The 19,824-nt window shown below is 36.5% G+C and overlaps 4 protein-coding genes across 5 annotated transcripts; 2 read left to right on the top strand and 2 right to left on the bottom strand.

The window, feature by feature from the left end:
- Nucleotides 1-497: 497 nt before the first annotated feature.
- Nucleotides 498-3,721, top strand: LOC145009303 (protein FAR1-RELATED SEQUENCE 5-like). Its single transcript, XM_078968005.1, has 3 exons — nt 498-867; nt 959-3,240; nt 3,380-3,721. The coding sequence occupies exons 2-3, from the start codon at nt 1,060-1,062 to the stop codon at nt 3,551-3,553; spliced, it is 2,355 nt and encodes a 784-aa protein (XP_078824131.1). The 5' UTR covers nt 498-867; nt 959-1,059; the 3' UTR covers nt 3,554-3,721.
- Nucleotides 3,722-5,687: 1,966 nt separating this feature from the next.
- On the bottom strand, nt 5,688-8,173 carry FRS9 (FAR1-related sequence 9). Of its 2 annotated transcripts, XM_078970457.1 has the most exons (3): nt 8,022-8,173; nt 6,117-7,630; nt 5,688-6,011 (listed from the first exon to the last, which is right to left on the bottom strand). In XM_078970457.1, exons 2-3 carry the CDS (start codon nt 7,593-7,595, stop codon nt 5,844-5,846), a joined length of 1,647 nt encoding a protein of 548 aa, XP_078826583.1. In that variant the 5' UTR covers nt 7,596-7,630; nt 8,022-8,173; the 3' UTR covers nt 5,688-5,843. The 2 variants fall into 2 exon arrangements, with proteins under 2 accessions (XP_078826583.1, XP_078826584.1); XM_078970458.1 differs by lacking the exon at nt 8,022-8,173 and having other exon boundaries at nt 6,117-8,014.
- Nucleotides 8,174-9,684: 1,511 nt separating this feature from the next.
- LOC145010963 (chloride channel protein CLC-e-like) lies at nt 9,685-13,169 on the bottom strand. The gene is made up of 7 exons (XM_078969559.1): nt 12,690-13,169; nt 12,229-12,613; nt 11,907-12,107; nt 11,357-11,823; nt 10,656-11,284; nt 10,498-10,569; nt 9,685-10,120 (listed from the first exon to the last, which is right to left on the bottom strand). Exons 1-6 carry the CDS (start codon nt 13,065-13,067, stop codon nt 10,509-10,511), a joined length of 2,121 nt encoding a protein of 706 aa, XP_078825685.1. The 5' UTR covers nt 13,068-13,169; the 3' UTR covers nt 9,685-10,120; nt 10,498-10,508.
- Nucleotides 13,170-14,099: 930 nt separating this feature from the next.
- Nucleotides 14,100-14,562, top strand: LOC145010272 (uncharacterized). The gene is made up of 2 exons (XM_078968835.1): nt 14,100-14,261; nt 14,347-14,562. Exons 1-2 carry the CDS (start codon nt 14,100-14,102, stop codon nt 14,560-14,562), a joined length of 378 nt encoding a protein of 125 aa, XP_078824961.1.
- Nucleotides 14,563-19,824: the final 5,262 nt, after the last annotated feature.

The raw sequence follows: 19,824 nt of genomic DNA, 5'->3' as shown, positions 1-19,824 counted from the left end.
TTTCTTCTTCTCCTTGTTCATCTCTTCTTTGTATAGAAGACAACAATGGTTGCTCATGTTGCACGCACCATTGTTTGTGTGGAAGGAGAAGGTGGTGAAGTTTTCAAGAGATTGTGCTGAGGTAGAGGGATGTGGTGAGGTGAGTAACCGAGTATAACTCATGATCTTAGGGTTGTAACCGGTGAGATAAAATCTAAACGATTAAAGTAAGAATTTTCAAACATCGGGCTCACAATTTAACATGTCAAAAATATTAATAGTGCCTAAATATCTTGACACGCCCGAATAATGTGATTTTCACGATGGTCAATGTTTACCTATTTCATATCAATAATGAAGTTTTTAGACCATTTAGGAGTTGCTAAGAGAATATATATTTTTAGTTGAAGAAACTAGTGTAAATCGTTGAAACTTTATGAACTAAATAATATGTAAAAAAGGTTCAATACTTCAGTTTCCAAAAAATAAAACATATATTTTGTTTCTTCTTTCCTTTTGGGAAAACAAGAAAGTGAAAAATTTAAAGCCAAAATAGATCCTAAAGCTACGAACCTCAAGAGTAAAAACGCAGGAGGAGCAGAAAGCCAGAAACAAGGAAGAAAGAGGAGGAGGAGATCCGCAACCACCGATTCCAAATGCGATTCCACTCTTCGTTTCCCCTCTCATATTGATAGACCTGCTTGTTAATAGCAATACTCAATACTAATCGAACGTTCTCTTTCATCTAATCATATTATAAGAAACCCTAATACTGGAACAAAGCTCTCCGATTCTTCCTTGTTATTGTTCAATCCCAGCTTTTTCTATACATGTATTTATAATAGTCAGGCACATGAAGCTGTTCAATGCAGCGTATCAATGATGGTGGTAAGTTATTCCCTTGTTCGCTCCTCCAACTTGATCCTCTCATGGAACCTTGGTTTATGTCATGACTTTTATTGTTTATGCTTTGACATAGACTACAAATTCTCATTCGAAGACCTCAATTCCTACTGAAATACTTATATTACGTCATTCAAGCTTCATCCGTTTCGAATTGGACCTGGATTGGAATTGGACATGGAAAACGAGGTGATCGAATTCGACATAGGACTAGGAGGCGGTGGAGATGATTCAGTAGCAATTATCGACGATGAAGAGATGACTGATGATTCTCCCACCGCCGCCATGGTCGGAACCAGCAGTGGGAGTCTCTTCTTCGATACTTCAACTTACGGTCCTCAACGCGACCTGGATCTCGAGCCTTTTGAGGGGATGGAATTCGAATCTGAAGAAGCTGCCAAGGGTTTCTATAACTCATATGCTCGTCGTGTAGGGTTCAGCACCCGTGTTAGCTCCTCCCGTAGGTCCAGGAAAGATGGAGCCATCATACAGAGATCCTTTGTCTGTGCAAAAGAAGGATTTCGCAACCTAAATGAGAAACGAACCAAAGATAGAGAGATTAAACGACCTAGAACTGTCACCAGAGTAGGTTGCAAAGCATCAATGTCTGTGAAGATTCAGGATTCAGGGAAATGGATTGTGTCAACGTTTGTGAAAGAGCATAACCATGAATTAGTTCCACCGGACCAAGTCCACTGCCTGAGATCCCATCGCCAAATCTCTGGTCCTGCTAAAACTCTGATTGATACTCTTCAGGCTGCTGGAATGGGTCCCAGGAGAATCATGTCAGCCTTGATCAAAGAGTATGGTGGCATCAGTAAAGTCGGATTCACAGAGGTAGATTGTAGAAACTACATGAGGAACAACAGGCAAAGAAGTTTAGAAGGAGACATACAGCTTCTCCTTGATTATCTCAAGCAAATGCAAGCAGAAAATCCATCATTCTTCTATGCTGTCCAGGGGGATGAAGAACAGTTAACAGGTAATCTCTTCTGGGCTGACACAAAAGCAAGATCCAACTACACTCACTTTGGGGATACAGTCACATTTGACACCACCTACAGATCAAACAGGTATCGTTTACCCTTTGCACCTTTCACTGGAATCAATCATCATGGTCAACCCGTGTTATTCGGCTGTGCTTTTCTCATAAACGAATCCGAATCCTCATTCGTTTGGCTTTTCAAAACATGGGTTTCAGCCATGTCCTCCCGCCTCCCAGTATCAATCACCACAGATCATGATACAGTCATTCGATCAGCCATCATGCAAGTTTTTCCCGACACTCGTCACCGTTTCTGCAAATGGCACATCTTCAAGAAATGCCAGGAAAAGTTATCTCACGTGTTCCTCAAATACCCAAATTTCGAAGCGGATTTCCATAAATCCGTGAATTTAACAGATTCAGTTGATGAATTTGAAGCTTGTTGGTTGTCACTTGTTGATAAATATGATCTTAGTGATCACGATTGGCTTCAAGCAATCTACACCTCACGTAAACAATGGGTTCCTGTCTATTTACGTGACACTTTCTTTGCAGAAATGTCTATAACCCAAAGAAGTGATAGCATGAATTCTTATTTTGATGGGTATATAAACGCATCAACAACTCTAAATCAATTCATAAAGTTATACGAAAAAGCATTGGAAAGCCGAAATGAGAAGGAAGTGAAAGCAGATTATGACACAATGAACTCCCTCCCTCTTTTAAGAACTCCATCTCCCATGGAAAAACAAGCATCCGAACTCTACACAAGAAAAATCTTCATGAGATTTCAAGAGGAATTAATCGGGACACTTACTTTAATGGCATCCAAAGTAGAAGACAACGGTGAGGTGACAACATATCAAGTTTCAAAATTTGGTGAAGACAACAAATCTTACAGTGTCAACTTCAATGTTCTTGAAATGAGAGCTACTTGTAGTTGCTGTATGTTTGAATTTTCGGGTCTTTTATGCAGACATGTTTTGGCTGTTTTTAGAGTGACAAATGTTCTTACACTTCCTTCATGTTATATTTTGAAAAGATGGACAATAAATGCAAAGAGTAGTGTGATACTTGAAGAAAGAGGTAATGATGCGTTTTCTGGTTATTTGGAGTCACATACTGTGAGGTATAATACCCTTCGGCATGAAGCTTTTAAATTTGTGGAAGAAGGGGCTGAATCTGTTGATACATATAATGTGGCCATGGTTGCTTTGGAAGAGGCTGCAAGGAAAGTTGCCATGTCAGCAAAAAATGAAGGAACAGGTTTTATGGTTAATGGGCGTATCAGGGAAGATTCTAGAAGCAATGGGACACTGACAAAAATGGATATTGGTAATCATTGTGGACATTTGGATCAGAATTTATCAGAGGTTAGTTTCTTTATATATAGCTTTATATGGATTTTCGTTTTGTTTGAACTAAAATCTTTATTTTGCATTTAATTTCTGCTGGATATTAAAGAGGACAGATGGTATTGAGATAAATAAGTTATGATTGTTTGTTGTGTAGGATGAGATGGATAGGAAGATTGAAGAACTTAAGCAAGAGGTGGATTCAGGTAGGAGAAAGTGTGAAGTTTATAGGAGCAACTTGGTTTCAGTTTTGAGAGACATTGAAGACCATAAACAACAGCTATCACTTAAAGTCCAGATCATAAAGTATAGTATGAAAGATTGCTTGTAAGTAAACAAAACAAAGTAAAGTTTCTTCTTTTTCTCTTATTATAGCGATAGCTGTAGCTGTTTTCTTGGCTGAAAGAGTATTCTTTGATGATGCCCAATTGCCCATGCCCAACATATATGTATAGTTTCCTTATCATTATTATTATTATTCCATCCATTTTCAGCCTTCCCATCTTTTGTTTTGTTTTGTTATGCAATATGTGACACTTGAGATAATAAGCATGGAAGAAAATGAGATGGGAAGTGATTTTAATCGTTTACCATATCCATCATCCATCTCTTGGGATATCAAACAATATTTCACAATACCTTTCAAACTCCTTTGTGATTCCTGTGACAAATTAAGGCTATTCATACATATGCATTTAACTTTTTAAATCAAAACATATGTCATCACTCATCATGTTACAATTTGGATTTTATCAATCAACTCATTACTCCCACTAAGATAGAAATCTCATTCCTATGATATGCATATGTCCGTAGTGTATAACCTGAGAGAGAAGATTTGGTATGATGATCTGCAGCATTTTCTTCCATGGGGGTTTCACACACGCTCTATTTTATTTATAAAAATAAATATATGTTTTGTATTTGAATAATTAGTGTAATATATGAAGTAAATAAAATAAACGAGCTAAAAATACGGTAAATAAAAATAAATATTAGTGTAATATAGCATAATAGATCAAGAAACCAAGCAAGGATGTTAACGGGGGCAAACGGGATAGGGATTGTAAATTGTAATGCGTGTGTGTCTATATATATATATATATATATATATATATATATATATATATATACGGGTTGGCGGGTTGACCCGTGAACCCAAAAAGATAACCCAACCCAACCCATGAAATAAACGGGTTGGTGGGTCAAAAATCTCAACTCAAACCCGTATATTTTCGGGTTGGATCAGTGTCGGGTTACGGATTGTGTCGAGAGTTGCCACCCCTAATCGGAAGTATTTAATTATTTATCATTGTAATCTTATTTATTTCAAAATGTTATTTTAAAAATGTTTAATATTTTACATCGTTGTATTTGATTTTTTTTAATCAATCCGTGTAATACACGGATCTCACACCTAGTGTATTTATTCATTGAAAACTGTTTCATGATTTTATCTATATACATACTTTAACCGAGTCCAATTAGTCATTTTGACCTATTTCTATGTATCTTAATTTTGATGCCTAATATATATATATATATATATATATATATATATATATATATATATATATATATATATATATATATATGAAAATTCTCCTACATATTTCGTAGAGAAACATCTTCCTAGACAATACTTGACTTTCTGCAAGGGTGTGATGTTTTTTTTTCCCACATACATTATAAGGGAATACAATGAACTTCTTGTATCCAAATGGCTTATCTTCATTTTTGTGAAACCCAAACTCTTTTCTTTTCACCAAATAGAAGCTTCCAACTCTAAGAAGCTTGCTTAAATCCTTAAATGTATTTTTAAAGCTTATATATCTTGTTAGGATTCTTTGGAGATATGTCAAAAAAAATAATCATTACATATCCTCTAATTAGTTCCCATTAAGTAAGACTGACATCCATTTGTCATATTCATAGTCAGATATGTCAAATAAAAACCTTACCGACTTTAACATAGCAACAAGTGAAATTTTTTCTTCATGGTCAATACCACTGAGCCTTTATAAATCCCTTGGTTACAAGCCGTTCCTTTCCATTCATCTAAGTTTTCTTATTGAAAACTCATTTGCATCTAAGTCCCATACTTCAATGATTTTTTTTTTTTATTGGCGCACATGAGATAAGCAAGTCATGGTTTTTCATTATCTACATATATGCTCATTTTGTATCGGCTTTTAGTTTAAAGTTTTTAGTAGGAGGTTGTCATGTCATCAAACAATGTAAGAACTTACATGTTTATTGCACAAGAATTTATTTGAAGCTATTAATTGGAATCAAACAGGTGCTTGTGCTACCCAACTATCATATCAAGCAAAATATAAACACTAAACCCTAAACCCCAATCCAATTTTTTCTTTTCACTTTCTTCGGTCTTTTTAGAACCAACAATCTAGTTTCACGTCCCTTGATCCAAAGACGATATTCTTATGGCAAAGAAAAAAAGGCAATTGATGAAAAACAAGATTTCCTTCCGAATTTCTTTATTGCAACAAATATTTCTACTAATATGTGGCTTGATTTTGATGTACATGGGTTTCACTTTTGGTGGAGGTTAAAAAGATCAAAGCAAACATGCTTTTGGCCAAAAAACAGATGAAAGCAACTCATTCTTTTAAGCTTAGCCTTGCATTCTGCACTTTAACTGAGAGCTTCAGCTTCTGTTCCTCCATATCTTTCAAAACAGCCAATAGATTCGCACGATATGCTTCACATTTTTTATTTGTATCCTCCAGCTCAGCACTCAATTCCCGGATTTTCTTTTCCTTCTCACCCTAAAAACACCAAACCACACTTAATGGATATACATGATGACTTAATCTCTTAAGCTACATATACACACAAATAAAAATTGTAACTACAAGAAACAAGTTACTTACTCTAGATTGATACGCCATTTCTTGACTTCCATTACCAAGATCCATCTCTCCATTTAACACCACACCATTGTTCATCATCAAACTTTGTCTCTTTGAAGCAGAAACTTTCTTTGAAGCCACTTGTAAAGCTTCCAATGCCACATTATAAACAGATATAGACTTAGCTCCTTCTTCCACATACTTTATAGCTTCATGCCTTAAACTATTATATCTTGCATTCAAAGAATTACAACAAGAATCATTTGGTAATTCTTGACCATATACTACAATTTCACCACCTCTCTTAGCATCCCTTGTCCACCTCTTCAAAATATACTGAGAAGGAAGTGTAAGGACATTTTTTGCTCTAAAAACCGATAAAACATGTCGACAAATAATGCCTGAAAACTCAAACATATGGCAACTGCAATTAGCTTTCATTTCAAATGAATTAAACCTCACAATATACCCTTTCTGATGTTTCTGTTCTTCCCCAAACTTAGCCACTTGAAATGTTGTGAAAGCTCCGTTATCTTCAAGTTTTGTTGCAGGGTTTGCAAGGGTCTCGACTAGTTCCTCTTGAAATTTCAAAAATGCCCTTCTGGTGTAAAGATTGGCAGCTTGTTTTTCCATGGGAGATGGGGTTTTAAGAAGTGGCATTGTGTTTGTTGTTTCAAAATCTGCTTTTAATTCCATCTCATTCCAATATGATATTGCAGCTTCGTATTGTTTGATTACAGATTGTATTGATGTTGTGGGGTCCATGTAACCATCAAAGAACAAATTTAGGGTTTGTTCGGGGATTTTTGTGTATAATTCTCCAAAAAATGTGTCTTGGAGGTAAACAGGAACCCATTGATGACGTGCATTGTAGATTGATTGAAGCCATTCGTTGTTTATCAGGGAGTATTTTTTAAGAAGAGATTGCCAACAAGATTCAAACTCTTCTACTTTCTCTGTTTCATGAATGCAATTCCCAAAATCTTTATCGAACGAAGGTCGTGTTTGATAAATATGAGAGAGTTTCTGTTGGGTTTCTCTAAATATGCTCCATTTACAGAATCGATGATGGGTTTGGGGCAAAACCTGTGAAACAGCCATCTGAATGTGATGATTGGGTTCGGTTGTGATGGAGACAGGGTGGTTTTCTGACATTGCATGGAGCCAATTTTGGAGTAGCCAAATGTAAGAAGAATCAGATTCATAATGAAGCAATCCACAACCGAATAGAACTGGTTGACCATGGTGATTGAGCCCAGTTATGGAGATCAATGGAACCCTAAACTGATGGGCTACGTATGAAGTGTTTAATCTAACAGTATCACCAAAATAACTGTAATTCATCCTGAACGATGAATCAACCCAAAAGATATTCCGATTAGACTGCTCACCATCGCATTGAATTGCATAGAAGAAACTTGGATTCTCTGTTTGCATTCGCTTCAGATAATCAATAACATGCTGATCACCATCATTCCCAAGGCTCCTCCGTATACTCATCTGTCGATCGCCGGAATCCGGATGCAGGATGAAGCCTGGAATAGAGAAAAACCTTTTTAAGAATTTATTAATTCGACAAAACCCTTTTCTCTTTTTGTTCTCGATCTAATTCCATCTCTCTCTCTCTCTCTCTCTCTCTCTCTCTCTCATATGCAATCTGACTCACTCGGTCCAGAGAAAAACAAAGGAAACAAACACGATACACGGAAAGCATCGTCTCTGGCATCTCCCCCTTTGCTTCTCTCCTGGAAATACAAAGAAGCAGCTATCGGCTTCAACACAACGATGAATGTTTCACAGTAGGGTTTCGGATGAACATATTGTGGAAAATTGAAACCAAAAGGCAACATTGAACACCTTTAACAGAAGTATTATATCAAATAATGAAGTATACGATTTGAGGAATCGAGAAAGAAGTGTAATCACCTCCCGGCTGAGTAGAACGGACGTCTGGTGACTCGAGCAGGAATTCGTCGGCGACACCTATCAGTCGGGATTGGGATTTGGGAGTGACAAATCTCTTGCCCTATTATGGTTAAGTTAACATAAAGTCATAAACCCCAAGCTACCGGCTTTTTGCATATTTGAGTAACAATTTTTATGAGGACGATCAAGAAATGACCAAAATAGAATATCTCTTTTATCTTTGTCATAAAATAGTAATTTTATCCTAAACACTAAAATGATATTTTTCCAAAATTCGTTTGCTTTGTTAAATGGGAGCTGATCCATAAATTAATTTCGAAAAACTGAAGTATTATTCATGAAAAAGTTATTATGTAGTGATAACGACGAAAATTACCATATTATTATGAAAAATTAATATAAATTGTTATTTGTTATTAAAAAGACCATCAATTTCACAATTAGGCATTTTTAGATTTTGGATGATATATATTGATTTTTCTCTCATTTACACCTAAAAACTTGTAATTTGTTTTTTCTTTACCCCTTTAGATATGAAATGTTTGTTATTATCGGATTTTTAATTCAATGACATTTTTATGCAGTTATATTGTATTCTGCTTCAACTTGTGGTATGATTCTTCAATATTTTTTTGTTAGATTTTGTAAATAACGAATTAATTTCTTGATATTTTGGATTTAAGACATCCTTTTGAAAATTTCAAAACCGATATTGGATTTCGGCCATGTTCTTAAAATTTCGATATGCATTTTTTACTTTGTCATCATTAGTTTGAAATCCGACATATGAGCTCCAAATGACTTTTTATTTTTATTTATTTTATTAAAATTTTATATTTATTTGATATAAAGCTAGTCCAATACTAAATTTGTTTAATCGAACATGCAAATTTTGAGATATAGTTGTTATTTGGCTAAATATGAAAATATTGGATCATTCTCTTATATCTTCGGTAACCACATATATCCCTTATATTCCCAGTGATTATACATTTTTTATCAAATAAGTTATTAAATTAATGATGACCGACTGGCCAAGTTCTTTTGTAAATGACTCCACAGCAGGAAAACTTAATTTTTAAGCTATTTCATGCCACCAAATCTCAAATTAATCAATCTAAAAGCTTAAGAAATCTTCACAGAGTTTTTTCACATTAACTTATTTCTGGAACCATAATTTTGATTTGATATAGTTTTATTGTTTATATACGTTATTAAATTAATGTTATAGTTTCACAATAACATATAATTTAAAAGTACTTATAGACAATAATATTAGGTTATTAGGGAAAATCAATATATTTCTAATGTCGATCAAAATCAACTAGGACAAAATAAAAGCATATATATTTCTAATGTCGATCAAAATCAACTAGGACAAAATAAAAGCATTGGGAACTCTCGTAAATTAATAAACAGTTACAAATATATATTACAGAAATAACTACATTCATTTTTCTGGTTTATTCGGTTCTAATAATAACAATCAAACCAATACAAAAATCCAAATATATAAACCATATAACCCAATTCAAATTATCCAATTGAATAATTTGTTTTTATCCGAATAATAATGAACCTAGGAGATTATGACACCCGTTCCTCCTACTAAACATGTCAACTTAATTATACAAGCATAGCAAATATTCAAGCTCATAATTCATATATAAAACCTGTGAATTCACATTTATCAAAATTTCATAATAAATATTGGAACACATCACCATCACGTCTCTGCTTAATTATCTAAAACAACTTGAGAGTATTCTTATTCCTTTACCACATTTGAAACAATAACAAATGCTATATACACACATACACATTACATACACCAAGATTCCCATATAACTGTAAGGCCACACCTTATCCCTTGATCTCTTAACTTTTCTAATCTAATCTTTGTATATTTTTCAATTTCTAGTTTTTTAAGCATATCTTTGAATTGTCCTCGCAACCCAACTTTTCTTTTTACAATTTCTTTTGGATAAACACGTCAACTTGAATGTTGTATAAAACTACACCCAAACCAATTTCTCTATTAACATCTTTCATTTTCCCCTTGAAGTTTCCTCACATTGGCATGCACCTAAAAATTATATCTGTACACCAAAAAAATTCATTATTGCAAAAAACCAATAGAAGAAATCATAAAATACCACACACAAGTGTAAAGTCAACTTTCTAGGGCTATTTTCGATGATAATTTTTTTTGTCCAATTAACATAGTACAACCTGTCATGTCCTTTAATATCCTTATATCACATTTTTATTGCAACCTTTGTCCCATTATCATGAGTATCAATACTCTACTAGTAAACTATAAAGTATTGTACTATAGCATAGTACTATACTAGTACAATGCTACACGGCTAGTATTACAGTACTAGTAGTACAGTAGTGTACTACTAGTACCGCTAGTATTACAGTATTGTACTATATTAATAGTACAATACTGTAATACTAATACACTACATACCTCTCTCTAAATCAAGTTGTGGGTTTGTTGAGTGTGGAAAACCATACAAGGTGTTCTCTTGTTTCCAAAGCCCTACACCATTTAGAACGACAATTTATATGAATCTTTTACTTTTATTTTTTGACAATAATCACATGAGATGAATTTTTTTGGGAAACCTGCAAGCTAAACTGATAGATTCTCTATCTAAGATTCCAACTGGGAAGGCTTTCTGTTCTTCTGAAATAACTGGCAAGTGAGTTACACCATGCATATTCATAATCACTTCAGCTGAGTATAAACTCATCTTTGGTGTTACAGTTTGTGGGAATCTACACATGTCATTCTTCAGTGAACATACTTCAGACACAATCAGTTCCTGAGGTATTTTGTTAGTTTGTTGTGATAATTTACAAAAGTCTTGTATATCTCCAAGTGTGAGTAAACCTATCAAGAGGTTATCATCATCAACTATGAGAACATAAGATTGGTTATTTCCAAGCATCAAAGCCACTACTTCCATTAACATGGTGCTCATTACCACACTCACATACTCTCTTCTCATGGCTTCCGATACAAGAAGCTCTTTCGTCCCAAACTTATTATTGTTTTCATTCTCTTTCTTTTTTGAAAAATCATTTTCACCATCATCCTTTTTCTTTAAAGACCTTGATGTTATCCATGAAGATAACCCTACAGCTCCCAAAAGTGGCAACACTATTCGATAATCATGTGTAAGCTCAAATAAAAGCAACACTGAAGTAAGTGGCACTTGACACACCCCTGCAAGTGTAGCAGCCATCCCAACCTACAAAAATTTCCCTATTATTATTCTCATCTTTTTGTATATTAATAAAACTATAAAAGTAATGAATATTACAAGGCCATATGCTTGTGGTGATGCAACCTCCATGCCTGATATATGAAAGATTGAGTTAAACTGAGGAATGAAAGAACCGAATATTTTCCCATATGCCATTCCAGTAGCTGCACCAATGAAAAGAGATGGAGCATAATATCCTCCTACTAATCCACATGCTCTGCAAAATGATGTTGCTACTATTTTAACTGCTATTAGTTGTAATAAAAGATCAACTGAAAGACCTTTCACAAAGGGTCGTGTCTCTAAAAGGGTATCAACATTTTCAAATCCCCAATAGAGAATTTCTGGATACAACAAGGCTATGAGCCCAACTGTAAAGCCACCAAGTATTGGGAATACTGGTTTTGGTATGGAGAAGGTGTTTTGAATCTTGTTTGTTGTCATCATCATCCATGATGTGCATGAAGAAAAGCTTAAAGATACAAGCCCACAAAAGATACCTAATAGAAGGTATAATGGAAGTTCTGAAACAAAAAGGTTGAAGAAGATGTTAGAGTTGGGACTTGGGATTACCTAGAAGGGTAAAATTGTAATTTTGAACAAATACCGGTTGCTGAACGGAAATCATAATCTGGAACAGTGAATGCAGGTTCAGATCCAAGGCCGATTTCTGATACTACAGAAGCTATCACAGCACTGAGAATAACTGTTGATGTTGTATTGGTGAGTGATAATGATGACTCAGCAGGTGATGGCCATAACACTGATTCAACAGCGAAAAAGCATCCAGCAACAGCAGCGTTGAACCCTGAAATCAAATCCCACAAATCAACAAGAATACATGTTATTGTGTAAGTGATTAATAGAGAACATGAACATGATCGATATTGGAAATTAGATCTCACAGAAGAAAAGAAAGTAGAATTAACCAGATGAAATTCCAGCAGCTGATCCTGCAGCTTTAAGAGAAAGTTTTCTTTGAGCATTTTTATCAAACAATGAACCGATTCCTTTAGCAACTGATGCGCCAATCTCAACACTTGGACCTTCAGGGCCAAGAGAATTCCCAGTTCCAAGTGTTACAGCAGCTGCTACCCCTTTCAGTATCGGTTTCATAACAGCTTTTAACCTATCTGCTGAATCTCCTTCATCTAAAAAGGTAGTTTGAAAAATGTTCAACAAGCTAACGATTAATCCTCCACAAGTGGGTATCAAGATTACTCGCATCCACATTTTCTCGTTTGGCAACTCTCTTAACCATGAAGCACCTCGAGATGGGATTCCGTCCCAGCAAATATCACGGATTTCGTGCACCTAATACAAATTACTCATTAGCAGATTGTGACATTTTGATGCAAAATTAGAAGAATTACAAGGGGAAATCGCATACCGCGTTGTTGAAGAGAACAACACAGAGGCCAGTGAGGAGACCAACAAAACAGGCGGAGATAATGCCACTGTTTTCTCCTAAAAGGGTAGCTTCTTCCGCCCCCACTCCACCCAAATCTTTCTGACCTCCACGCTCCAATGGCAATTGATCATCCTTAGTGGCTCGAGCCGATTGTATTCTTTGAGGTTTGTCAGCTCTGACGATCCAAAAAATGGATAGAGGACGAGGGTGGAAACATAAAGCATGATGAACATTGCGCTGAAGGCTACCGGCAGCGAGGCGAAAGACTGGGAATGAGAGTGATGATGAAGTGTGATTGTTATACGACGCTTGATGAAGAAGATTACGAGCATTAGCAATTGGAATTACAGTCCGCATAATCCAAAATGCAGGAGAATGTTTGGTTTTTCGTACAACTCTAACTCTCTGCAAACTGCAAACGACCACCACGTCTTTCAGCCTTAACGGATACGATTTCTGTCATCTTATTATATTTAAGTTTTATATAGTAACTAATAGTATTATTTTTTTTTGGAAATTGAGTAATTTAACCATTATAAACAACCATTTAATAAAAATAACTAATATATATATATTTTTTTGAAAATAACAACTTGATCCGAAATACCATATTCCGGAGAACGGAGTTTTGTTCCGGATGTGTGATCTGTAATACGATATTCCGAACAGAGGTGAATCTAGAACCAAAAACCACATGGTTCCTTATACAAATAAAACTAAAATAGTTACGCCTTTTAGCAAAACTAGGTGGATTTTTTTAGCAAAAATGAGATAGGTCCTTCATATTTTCTATATATATTTGTTGTATTAAAAAAAAAGGTAGGTCCTAGGACCTACCTTGTTGAAGCTTAGCTACGCCCCTGATTCCGAAGTATTTATGATATTGTTCCGAAGTGGGTACCGGTTGGTGATGATGAGGTCCGAAATCTGACACTTCATATCTTCCAGATTGAAAAAGTGTATTCCGGACTGAAATCCAGAACGGCCGTACGCTCCAGAGAGCTAGAATTAGGGTTTTTCTACATTTTTCTTCCGAATATGCAATACATTTGTGTGTTCGATACTTTCCATAAACATTCTGGAATAAGTAAGTATACATGTTTCTTTCGAGTTCTAGTTTCTAGTGGAGGGCAATAGCAGCGTATCTTGCTCTGGACATATGCTTTGGTGTAGATATAAACAATGATATCAACTTCGTTAGCATTCCATACTTGCCAGCGTATCTACGTCCCCATCATCGACAAGCCAACAAAAAGGTATTGGATCACTTCTCGAAGGGCATATTAGCTGATAGTACCGATAATATGTTGCGGGAGAAACAGATACAACGAACTTTAAATAGACCGTCTTTGTGTACATATTTCATACCGGCAAGTATGGAATGCTAAAATGTATGCTCTAAATCTATTGAGAGGGACACTTGAAGAAAGCTTTCAAAGACTACCTTTATACTATTACAACTTGGAGAATAAGAATCCAGGGACGGTTACACATATGAAGACGAGTGATGATAACAAATTTGAATACTTTTTCATGGCTATCGGTTGCACGGTAATATATTTTATATACATACTTCTTTATATTTAATGTCCATACACATGCGTTCATTATAATTAGATTATTAATGACTTTTTAGGTTCGAGCGTTTCAAAGATGTTTGCGTCCTATTATTATCATTGACGGCGCACACCTTAAAGCGAAATACTTAGGCACCATGTTCTTAGCAGTAGGCATGGATGGGAATAACCAAATCCTCCCCATTGCATTTGGCGTTGGGAAAACTGAAAGTGAAGAGTCATGGATTTGGTTTTTATCAAGACTAAAAGAATGTATTGGGGACATGCCATCTTAGCTATCATATCAGATAGATCCACTTCAATTGAAATGACCATTCAAGCTGTGTTCCCGAATTCATATCATGGACTCTACTGTCTCCATTTGTAGATGAATATTAGAGCAAAGATCGACAAGCAAGAGAGAACAAAGATTTTGTTTTGGGAGGCTGCAAAGGCTTAGCGAGAATCTGATTTCAAAAAAAGCTTGAGTAGGCTACGTCGTGCACTAAATGATGATGGTTTGACATGGCTAGACAGAATCGGTAATGAGAGATGGGCAAGGTCATGTTTCCATGTGGTTTGGTACAATATTATGACATCAAACAGTTCCGAGTCCGTCAATGCATTACCAAGAGATGCACAGAAACTACTGATAACAATCTTGATCGATTTCTTTCGAGCAACTATGCAACAATGATGGTGCTAGTGACGTAATGTTGGAGGTAAGTGTTTCCCTATATTGCAATACTTCAATTATAATTTTAGTGTAATTTACTATGCATTACAACATATACATAAATGTTTGTTATAACTATAAGCAAAATGGATGTTATTAAGTATGTTGAGAAGGTCATCGACAGGAGGATCAACAAATCTTCTGCTTTTCGGGTATACCGGATTGATCAAAGTAGAAATGAGGTGACTGACCTGTCTGACCAAATGAAAAATGGTATAGTAAACTTGGAAAGTCATTATTGTATGTGTGGAAATGGTAATTGTTGGGTATACCTTATGCCAATATTCAAGGAACTAATATCAACATTGTAGTGCATGGGTGTCGTCATACTTCACAATGGAAACATATCGATCAAAATATGTAGAGATTGTGTTTCCTATGCTAGTTCCAACTGAATACGAAGAACCAAATGAAGTCATGGTTGTTTTGCCACCATTGAAGGACAAATGACAAGCCCGACAACCTAAAAACCATAACCGTTTCCCATCCCAAGGTGAATGTCCGATTAAGAAAAAATGTAGTCGTTGCTAAAGGATCGGTCACACAAACAGAAGCTGTGAAATTTCATTTCCTACAGAGTCAATAAAAATTGAATCTTCAAGTAGGACCAAATCAAGTGGCAAAAGTAACGTTAAGTCTAAGAGTAGACATACTAGTCAAAAAGGTAGCCAACAATATGATACTGTTGATTTAAAGAACATGTAGTGATGTTTGTACGATATCATAATATTCTACAAAATGTTTTTCGAAAGGATAAACTTGTTTTTGCTACATCCTCAAAAGGAAATTGTTTTAAAACCTTGACAAAGAAAACCATAACTCAAACATTAGCATAATATGCAACATTTATCCACTCGACACTCTCAATCCACTACCTAGTAGAACGCTCTTGTGCGGTAGGCTGCAACAACTTGCTACGGGGACATTGCATAAAAAAACAATATATAAAGGTTAATCGTAAGTTATTTATGTCATATCAAATTATAAATTATAAGGTGGTCTAAACTACATACATTAGTAACATCGAGAATACGTTGACAATCAAGTGCATGCAAACGCCTCATCCTAGGTGTGACATCCCCATTTTCACGACCAGAATGACCGATTTGTTTATGCTTTATTTGAAAATTAGAGTATACTTTTGAAGAAATATGTTGCGGAATTTGTTCCCAAAAATATGATAAAAAATTTATCAAATCATTTCCGAAGAAATGTATTTTCATTATATTAAAAACCTCGAAATGTCATTGTCAATACAAATCAAAAAACATAAACAGAAACAACATAAGCCTTACAACATCTATTTATTCTAAAGGCCTATAATCCATTGATCTCTCATCAAACCATCACTCATGTGCTCTTTTGCCACTACATGTATTCAAGAAACTGAGTGGGTCAGGCTTGGGAGCTTGGTAAACACATAGGGTATTAAACCCAAAATAATTAAGTTTTTTAATTTCATCAAATCATTCAACCCAATTACTCATTCTGGTTATCCTCACATTACGTCCCTAAAGCATCTATTATAAGGGACCTAGCCTAAGGATTTTCATCGGGGTGACATGAAACATCCCAAAATACGGACCAAAAGTTTCGTTTTAAATCATTAATAAAATCATAGTTAACAATTCATCACATAAAAATTAGAAGTCATGTATCTTAAAATATCATAAACATATGTCAAACATATCAAAGTAAAAACATCACAGGCTAAACAAATGGTGTGTGCACTGCAGTCATCCCGAGCTCTTCCTCTTGCTATCGGAAGTACAAAAACTGAAAACTATAAGCACAAAGCTTAGTGAGTCTCCCCAAACTACCATATATCATACACATAATCACATAAATTGGTCCCCCACCCCTTCCTCGGGCCCTGCCCAACATCGGACAAAGTCCGGTATCAGGCCCCGCCTAGCATCAAGCCCCACTCGGTATACATATTTGTTTCTCCCAGGCCTCGCCTGTCACTGGGCCCTGCCTGCTATACACATACAAAAAATAACATATAATCATGCTAGCACAGAAGGAATCATACATAATACTATATATTCCAATCCTAAGGCGTCGCCTATCATGGGCCCCTCCACTACTCTACTAATGATGAGATATGAAACCCTGTCCACTCTAACTAGTGATGAGATACGGGACCCCGCCCACACTTGTCTCCCCACCAGACACATACAAGTATAACTAAACATGCATTCCTTCATTGGGTACCACCCGACATCAAACCGTAGTTCAGAAACATACATATAAACATTCCTCGGGCTTTTCCTGGCATCAGACCGAAATTTGGAAGCATATAAAACAAGCACATGCAAAAATCACGAAGACATCAAACATACAAACATTCCTCGGGCACCGCCTGACATCAGATTGGAATCCGGAAACATAATAACTTACATTGGCATTGCCCGACATCAGACCTTAGTTTGGAACATAATAACATACATAAACGAGCCGACATTGGTGCCTTCGACCCATTCCTACAGGAGAAAACTCACCTCACAAAGCTGAATGCAGAATCCCAGGGATAAACCTCTGGCTGTTAGCTGGCAGATCCCCAAACTGCTGATCTCTCGACTCCCCAAGCTATTGATAATCATACAAATTAGATAAGTTCGGGATTCTCATAACTTAACCATTAGTCCTCACTGGGGTAAAAGACCATTCCACCCCTCACATACTCTTGTCTCAAAATGAAATCTACCCAAAACTTGGCCCAAAAGATAAACACTTCCATAAGGCCGAATAATCCTTCTTAGGGTAAAATTACCATTTTACCCCTAATCTAATTTAGTCCATCCCTAAGGCCCAAAACGATAACATGACAGGCCCAATACTAGGTAGACTTCTCAAGCCCACTAATGGCCAACTAATGGCCCAATATTCTAAATTGGGCCCAACTAAATATGGGCCTTACTCAAAAGCCCCATGGTTCTTATCCAATAATAATAATTTTCTAATGGCTCAAATGACCAAGCCTATTGGGCCCACTAAAGCCCAACTGCCAACTGGGTCCTCTAAGGTCTAAATTCTAAACTGGGCCCACAAAGGCCCAACCCCAACTCCTGAGGCCCAACTGGGAAATTTAATCAGATTAGTCCACTCATGGACCAAAATAGAAAGGCCAAACCCCAAACCAAGTTCGAGACCAAAATCCCAATGTAACATCCCAAGTTCAGAAGCAAGAAGTTGAACGGTGCTATATGAAAATACAGGATGGGACTCGGCGAGTAGGTCTCTTGACTCGTCGAGTCGAAGCGAGTGTCGGGCACGTGATTAAGTGGCCTGACTCGCCGAGTCGGCGGCTGGACTCGCCGAGTCGGTGCTGGATGAGGAAAAATCCCTAATCTTCAGGTTTGCACCCTATTTAAATGACTTAATGTCCTCCCCTCAGCCCCCTTAGCCCCCTTTGAGATCCAGAAACCCTAATTTCGTTTGTGAGAAGCCTTGGAACCAAATTGGTGTGATTTGTGAAGGGATCTTGAAGATCAAGAAGCTTGGATCAAGGAGACTTGAAGAGATCCGGATTATACTTCAGTGGGAGGTCATTTTGGAGGTAAGGAATCGTTATCCTTGGCCTTCTCCTTTCTAGTTCCATTTTCATGGAGTTTCAGGGTTTGGTTGGAGAAATATTGATGAGATCTTGGTGCATGAGTTAGATCTGGAGTTGAAACTCCAGATCTGAGTTCTATGTGGATCACTGATGCAGAAAGCCTTTCTAGTTGTTATGCAAAAGCCATTCCTTAGGAGTTAAGTTCCTTTGTAGCTTGGTTTTTGGAGTAATGGGGCATGACACACGTAAAGGTAGCAACTTTATGTTGCTAATGGACTCTAGAGATCCAGATCTATTTTTTGGAGCAAAGGAGTAGCTCGAATCTCTCGATTTTGGACATGAACGTTTGAACTCGGTGAGTCTAGGAGATGACTCGGCGAGTTAGGCTAGGGTTTTAGGCTTGAGTTGTGTAGTAACTCGGTGATTCACATAGGTGACTTGGCGAGTCGTATGATAATGAGCTTGGACTTAGCGAGTTGAAGAACAACTCGTCGAGTCTGATGAAGATTGTTGTGGACTCGACGAGTCTATTCTTGGACTCGGTGAGTCACAAGCAGAACCTTCAACCTTTTCTGGTTAAGACTCAGAGCAGTGAGTTGAGTGGTGATTCAGCGAGTTGGTCAGGATGAGATTCGGAGATTGTTGAACTCGACGAGTCATGGGGTGACTCGGCGAGTAGAGTCAATCGGAAGGTTGACTTTGACCTTCAGGGATATTATGGTAATTTGGATATTTATGTCAATGGTTATTGATGGATATAGGTGTTGGAGTTTGAGGCAGTGCTTCGGGATTGTGCTCTCGTGATTCAGTTCGACAGTTGCAAGGTGAGTTATCCTCACTATATCAATAGGGTCTAAGGCACCAATGCCGATCCTTTTAGTTGTTATCATGGTTACAATATGCTACATGTGGTTATGATATGTTAGATCGGTATCCGGATAGACAGTATGCTGTCATGCTCTTATGATCCGTTAGGATTGATATGTTAGTGACCTGGTTAGGTCGGTGTTTTGGTTATGAGAGATTACTATGATCGATGATTTGTGAAATAGTTATATCTGATATCTGTACGTGTATTGTTTGATGTGCTTATTGATCTGTTTAGATCGGCATCCTGGTAATTAGGACAATATTATGTTAGTGACCTGGTTTAGGTCGGTATCCTGGTATATAGGATGATGCTATGTTAGTGACCGGTTACGTCGTTATCCTGGTTAGGATGTTGCTATGCTTTATGATCTGCTAGATTGATTTGTTTGTCTA

The sequence above is a fragment of the Lactuca saligna genome, chromosome 8 (assembly GCF_052625555.1).
Source record: "Lactuca saligna cultivar CGN05327 chromosome 8, ASM5262555v1, whole genome shotgun sequence".
NCBI lineage: Eukaryota > Viridiplantae > Streptophyta > Magnoliopsida > Asterales > Asteraceae > Lactuca > Lactuca saligna.
The sequence above is the reverse complement of the archived record's forward strand: the minus strand, read 5'-3'. Positions and strand labels throughout refer to the sequence as shown.